This window comes from Falco peregrinus, chromosome 9 (assembly GCF_023634155.1).
Source record: "Falco peregrinus isolate bFalPer1 chromosome 9, bFalPer1.pri, whole genome shotgun sequence".
In the NCBI taxonomy this organism is placed as follows: domain Eukaryota; kingdom Metazoa; phylum Chordata; class Aves; order Falconiformes; family Falconidae; genus Falco; species Falco peregrinus.
Window position 1 is genome coordinate 16,140,052 of NC_073729.1, and position 6,011 is coordinate 16,146,062.

Below are 6,011 nucleotides of genomic sequence, written 5' to 3' on the forward strand. Positions count from 1 at the left end.
ACTCAGATGAGAGCTCTGTTTTCCTGAGAGAACTTGAGAAAGACCTTTCCTGAACAACCATCTCTCGCAGTCCAGGAGAGGGTTTGAAGAGGGGAGACTAGTATCTAAACTCTTACTTAGAATTTTTTTATTCTCTCTTTTGCTTTATTTTTTAAGTATGATGTGAACTAAAGAAGCCCATCACCACCAGCTAGCAGTTACCTTTAGGGCAGTGGCCTGTGGCCAGGGGACAAGGTCTGAGCATGTTCCTAGCAAGGCAGGGGACTCTAATGGGTTCAGTGGCTCTGTTGACTTGCTTCAGTTTTGCTTAGTGGAAAAGAAAGCGCTAGAAGCATGTTGTGGGCCACTTTCTTGTCAGCCATCTTTGTCTGAAGTCAGGTATACCTCGGAGGCTCCAAGACTTGTGTTCCTTATTATCTGAGCTGAAGAATATTTGCTACCAGGAGTCTGTTGCACACTCCATCACCCAGAAATGCAGTTCATATAGATAACAAACAGGGGGAACCATTTGCAGCACCAAGATGTGTGGAAGAAAACCCGCATTCTGCCTAAGAGTGTTACGGTTTGCTTTACAGTATTGCAGCTTGCAGCGTTACACTTTGGTTTCTGTTGCTGGTTCCTGCAAAATTCCAGTCAAAATTCATTTACTCTGCCAGGTGTTGTTGCTCTTGCCTTTCAGAAAGCCCTGACCAAAGCATTTGATAGGCAGGCTGGCAGGGGGATTTGTCGTTCCCCCACTACCGTGACCCCAGAGCTGGGCCACGGGGCCACATCCTGCCCGGCGCGCGTAAGGTGGGAACGCCTCCCCTCAGCCTCCCTCAGTGCAACCCAGCCCCGGCGACTGCCCTCAGCCCCCCGGCACTGCTGCAGCCCCGCTCTGGGCCCAGACAGCAGCACCAGATGCTCCCCGAGCCTCTCCGCTGCCTTCATGCAGGCTCAGAAGCTGGGATTATACAACGGGGCTCCTGAGCTCCCTGAGGAGCACCCGGCAGTTCCTGAGGCTGTGCCAGCACCCGCCGCTTTCCCACCACTGCCTCATCCCCTCAGGAGCGGGCACGTGGGGGGCTCCTGTGGAAGGTGCCAGATGCCAGGCCGTCCTGCTCCCTTCCACGCCATGAAGGAATGCTGAGCTTCATGAGTCTGTTGCTCCCTTCCACGCCATGAGGGAATGCTGAGTGTAGCGGGTCTGTTGTGGGGATGAGGATGGAGGGAGAGAACCCATCTCCCCACCAAGAAGCCCTCGAGGTGGAGGACATGAGGGAAGCACCCAGGAAGAATCGCTCCAACAGGTAAGCTGCGTCCTGTGAGCTGTGCCTAATAGCCCCAGCCTGCCATGTAAAACTGTTCTTCAGGCGTCAGAAGCGGGAAAGAGGGAAGGGGTCCCCTCACTAGAAAGCAGTGCTTGTGGCATGTTTCTACCATGTCCATGTAGGAAACCATGGCTGTGAGGGCTAACGCCATAGGTGTTAGCCATTACCTCTGCAGGCAGTCAGAGGCCTAGCTCTGGTACGCATGGAAGGACAGGTACCCTGAGGAGCCACTAACAAGTGCCAGAGCCTTTAGCTGGCAGGCCAGTGAAGCGAGCCCAGCTGTGTGGGCTGGGCAGGGTTTGGCCCTGGCAGGGTGCTGAGCTGCAGGCAGCGCTGGAAAGCCAGCTCAGCTGAGCTCGGCCATGGCTTATGGATGTATCACAGAAAACAGGGAAATACCCTCAAATGTGAGGCATGGGACATTTGCTCCTGAAGAACTTTGTTTTTGAAGGGGAATTTAGGGATGTTTTTCTATGGCTTATTCCAAATCTCTTGGCGGTTTCCTGCAGTTTGTTTTAACTTCGTAACCGCGCTCGCTTTTTAACTTTGATTCGCCTCGGTTTCTGCCGCCGTTCTCTGAGAGATGCGAGACAAATGCGGGAGGGCGGTTAAAGTCTCCTTTAAGGGAAGATCCTCGTACATCGGCTTGACGTCCGATTCAGCCAATAGAGTTACAGAGGCCCTCCCTCCCAGGCGCGGGATTGGCTCTGGTTCCCGCCGAGAGGCGGCAGTTCTGCTCAAACCGGTGGCGCCAAGACCGGAGCCGCGCGCGATGGAGGCTGTACTAGCGCAGGTGGAGCAGCTGCCCGCGCTCTTGGCTGTCTCCCGCTCCGCGCTGGTGCGGGACTGGGACGCTCAGATCCTGGACAGGGCTCTTGAGTGGGGCCGGTATTTCCAGCATCTCCACGATCGCTTCCTCACCCGGCCTCGGCTCCGGGAGGCCCTTGGGCGGCGGCTGCGGCGGGGTCAGCCGAGCCTTTTGCTCGGCTTCCCGCAGCTGGGACGCTGCCCGCAGCTGCTGGGCCTGGCTCTGCTGGAGAACCGCGCTCTGCCGCCCGCCGCCTGCCGCCGCCTGCTGCTCTGCCTGCTGCAGCCTCCGGGTGTGGAGGCCGACGCCGAGTCCCGCAGCCTGCCTCTCCTCGCCCGCCGGAAGGCCGCCTCCCGCCTGCTGGCGCTGCCCGGCGGCCCGCCGCGGTCCCTGGAGGGGACTGAGCCGCAGCTGCAAGCGGAGGCGCAGCTTCTTCTGGTTCGGCTGCGGGAGGAGGAGCAGGAGATCGTGCTGGCCAGCGAGGCCGAGGGTCGGCAACGCTGGCTCTCAGGTGTCCTGGAGCAGCTTCCCCAGCCCCGGGCCTTCCGGGTGGTGGCGGCGGCGCTGCTGCTGCTGGGGCAGGGCAGTAGCTCTGAGCAGGCCGGAGGCGGGGGTCGGGATGGGAACAGCCTAGACGGAAACCAGGCGAGTGCAACAGGAGGTGAAGGTGTTGCCGGGCCCCTGCTTTCCTGGCTGCTGGGGAATCTCGAGCGATTTTCTGCCTTCTGCCGTTTCCTCCCAGGCTCCCTTCTTGCTTCCCTTGCTGGTCACTATTCCCAGTTAAGCAGACCTTATTTGGACCTCTTAACCACCTGGGGAAGCCTCTTGCTCTATGACCCCTTGCAGGGACGGTGGGTTAAAAGTTGTCTTGACAAAGCTGGATTGTCCTGGGAGGAGCTGAGGGAGCGCTTCGGGTACCTCTGTCGGGGATCTGTGCTACTCGGGGGACAGACTCAAGCTGCTCTGAAACTCCTGAAGGCACAGGATGGAGACTTTAAAGTCTGTGGCCTAAGTGTGTGGACTGACTTACTGATGGAAGTAGAGGAATATCTGAGGAAAGAAGATGAGCGCTGACGCGTGAATGCAAAAGCAATGTGAAAACTTCTGAAATCCAGCAAACTTGCTTAACTCTTTGATTTGAAAGATAAGAAAATCATACCTCACTTTGGGTTGAAAACCAAGCACTGTTGTGACTGCTGTTTCTGACTGCATATGAATTCTCTCAGGGAGGCCTGGTGCTTTCTTGTAGTTGTGCTCTCATTTCTGGTCACTGCAGGAAATGTCTTTTCAGTACTTTCTGCTTACCTAATAAAATGAAGAAAATGCATTCTGTTTCAAATATAGAATAGTTTTCTGTTGAGAATATATTATAGTTCAGATATGGTCATGACAGTGGAGTGTCTAACTGTGGGAGGCTAACCAAAAGCTCGAAGGGAAGGTGGAGTTTCAAACATGAAAACCCTAAATACAGAGTTAATATAGTCGTGGTTATCTTCATTGGGCTGTCTGCTCTGGTGGCCACTTCCGTGCTTGTATAGCTCTGGCACGTGACTTGCCCCCTGGGTCTAAGTGAAGGTGAGAGGAAGCCAACTGGGAAGTTTATTGAAAAGTTCCAAAATTAGAAGGCTTTATTAGTTGCTCTACTATATGATATGCAAGTATTTCTTAAGAAAATGGCAGTAAAAGGTGGGGTGTTCTGTGTGGTTTTCTTCCCTTTTTGATGATCTGTTACATGATTTCTATTGTGGAGCAGAAGTGAGTGGGCAACAAACTTTTTTAAGAGATGACAATTTTTTTTTCTTTATTCTTTTCTGTTTCATCAGTTTCTGTGGACAACACTTGATCAGGGTAGTTTCTGTCTTACCTTATCACTGTCATTTAAAAGGAGTATTGTAATGCAGAGGTAACGTGTCCGTGTATATTTAACTCTGTAAGCAATTATTTCTAAGAGTTAACAGTGTGATAAGAGAATAGTTGAGGAACATGGGAGAAATGTGTGTGAATACCACAGAAAGAGGTCTTCATTAATCTTTTGTGTGGAGTACCTGTCAAAGAGTTCCTGTAGCCCCTGTTCTTAAACTTGCAAGATCACTTGAGACATCTCTTTCCTCTGTTGCTGAAGTCTCTTTAGGAAGAGTTAAAGTGCTTTGTTACTGCTTATAAGCTTTAAAACTAACAAGATATTAGAAAGTATAAACTGGATTGAAGGTAATTAATAGTTTGTATTACAGCATAAACCAGCATATACAACTATGGCAGATATTTTTTCACCACAAAACTGGAGGGGGAAAGATCTTCTGAATCTGAAAGGGAAATGAGTAGTTCAAGGGGTTGCATAGTGTTTATCTGGGAAAAGAAAGAATGCCTACTCTAACATTTATAGAAATAGTAAAAGACACATGTAAGATCTTATTCTTCCCCCTCATGTAAAAAAAGATATGCTCAAGGGTAGCACTCTTTAAATAGTTAAAAGGACATGCTGCTAATCTCCTATCAAAAGTATGGCTATTTTCTTTGGATTCTTTGCTATCATGTCAGTGAAGCAGTGAAGTTGTCAAGATTGGCAGATGAACATATTATAAAAGCAACAGCTAGAGCTGTGGCAGTTCTCTTGCTCTTTTTTTAAATGGGATTGGCCCCCCTTCTGGAACTTGTGGTCCTGTTCAGTCTTAAAAGACAGCACTGTGTTAGTGGACCTCAGGACTTGGTCAGTGTTTCTGTGGTATCGAAAGGAATATGAACACTGTCTCCTAAGTGTTTAAAACTGCTTGGAAGTATAAAGCAAGAGGTTTGAACTTACGTTGTCTAGCAACAGTTCCCTGCGTTATGTAGTTTTGGCATTTGGTATGGAAACTCCACTTGAGCTTGCTCTTAACGCTTTTAACAGGCATAAGGTTTTTTGTCTGTTAGAATACTTTCTGCTATCAGTGGTTCCTAATGAATGATATACCCAAAGATACTAGTGCAAGCCATTCCCTTCTCTATACAGCTATATGTTAGGGATGAATATCAAATGTTGAAGTAGTGTTACACATGTTATAGTAACAAAACTAATTTTATCGGTATTCTTTTCTTCTGCATGGAGACCTAATGGGACAAGTTGGGTAGAAGCTTCTGGCATTCCCTCTCATAGTGAGGGATAATTGATCTCAACTAGTTAAGAACTTGCTGTTCCCTTGTACCTGAGTCTGTGACAAATGCCGATGAGAGTCAAGTTTTGGTTTTGCTTGTCAGGGTAGATATGTTTCCCAATGTACTCAGCTTGTTGACCATGAATTAAATCTCATAGCAACTTTTAACTATTTCTTGGAGAAACCTGATGCTTGTAGTCAGTTTATGCTTGCACTATTTCAAGTCTTGCTTTTTGATAAGCTTTCTCTTATAAAATTCAGTTGCTGAAGACAGATGTCGTCTTTCCAAATAATTATTACGCCTTTTAGTTGCTAACTGCAACTGCAGAATCTTCTACTAGAGTAGCTAAGAAGTAATAAGCCCTTCAGCGTGACTTTATTAAGAAAGAAATAATTGTAAGGGGCAGGCAAGGCATAGGCGAGTGTAGACCATATATATTTGATTTCCAATTCTGTCCTCTTCATAGGAAACCTGAATAGTAAAAGGTAGTTTAGCCTTTGTGAGGCAGAAGCACCTGCTTATAGCAATTTCACAAAAATGTTCTAATCTGTCCCAAATACATTATAAAGAGGTGCCAGATCCATGATTACCGAATTCCAAAATCCATATGGCTTCTATTGAAATAAATGCACCAGTCCACATCCCCTATTATTTCAGCATGCTCGTCAAGTTTGCCAAGTAGCTGTGCAAATGACGATTAATGAAAAAATTTTGGAACTCCTTTTTTAATAAAAATATAAACAGGAAAGGAAGAAGTGTGA

The 6,011-nt window shown here is 48.4% G+C and overlaps 1 protein-coding gene across 1 annotated transcript; it reads left to right on the forward strand.

The window, feature by feature from the left end:
* The first annotated feature begins 2,052 nt into the window (after positions 1 to 2,052).
* FANCF (FA complementation group F) lies at positions 2,053 to 3,445 on the forward strand. Its single transcript, XM_055814729.1, has one exon. It carries the CDS (start codon positions 2,083 to 2,085, stop codon positions 3,190 to 3,192), a length of 1,110 nt encoding a protein of 369 aa, XP_055670704.1. The 5' UTR covers positions 2,053 to 2,082; the 3' UTR covers positions 3,193 to 3,445.
* Positions 3,446 to 6,011: the final 2,566 nt, after the last annotated feature.

Excerpts from the sequence above, each read along its gene's own strand:
- FANCF (XM_055814729.1), top strand. The coding sequence starts at position 2,083 with ATGGAGGCTGTACTAGCGCAGGTGGAGCAGCTGCCCGCGCTCTTGGCT.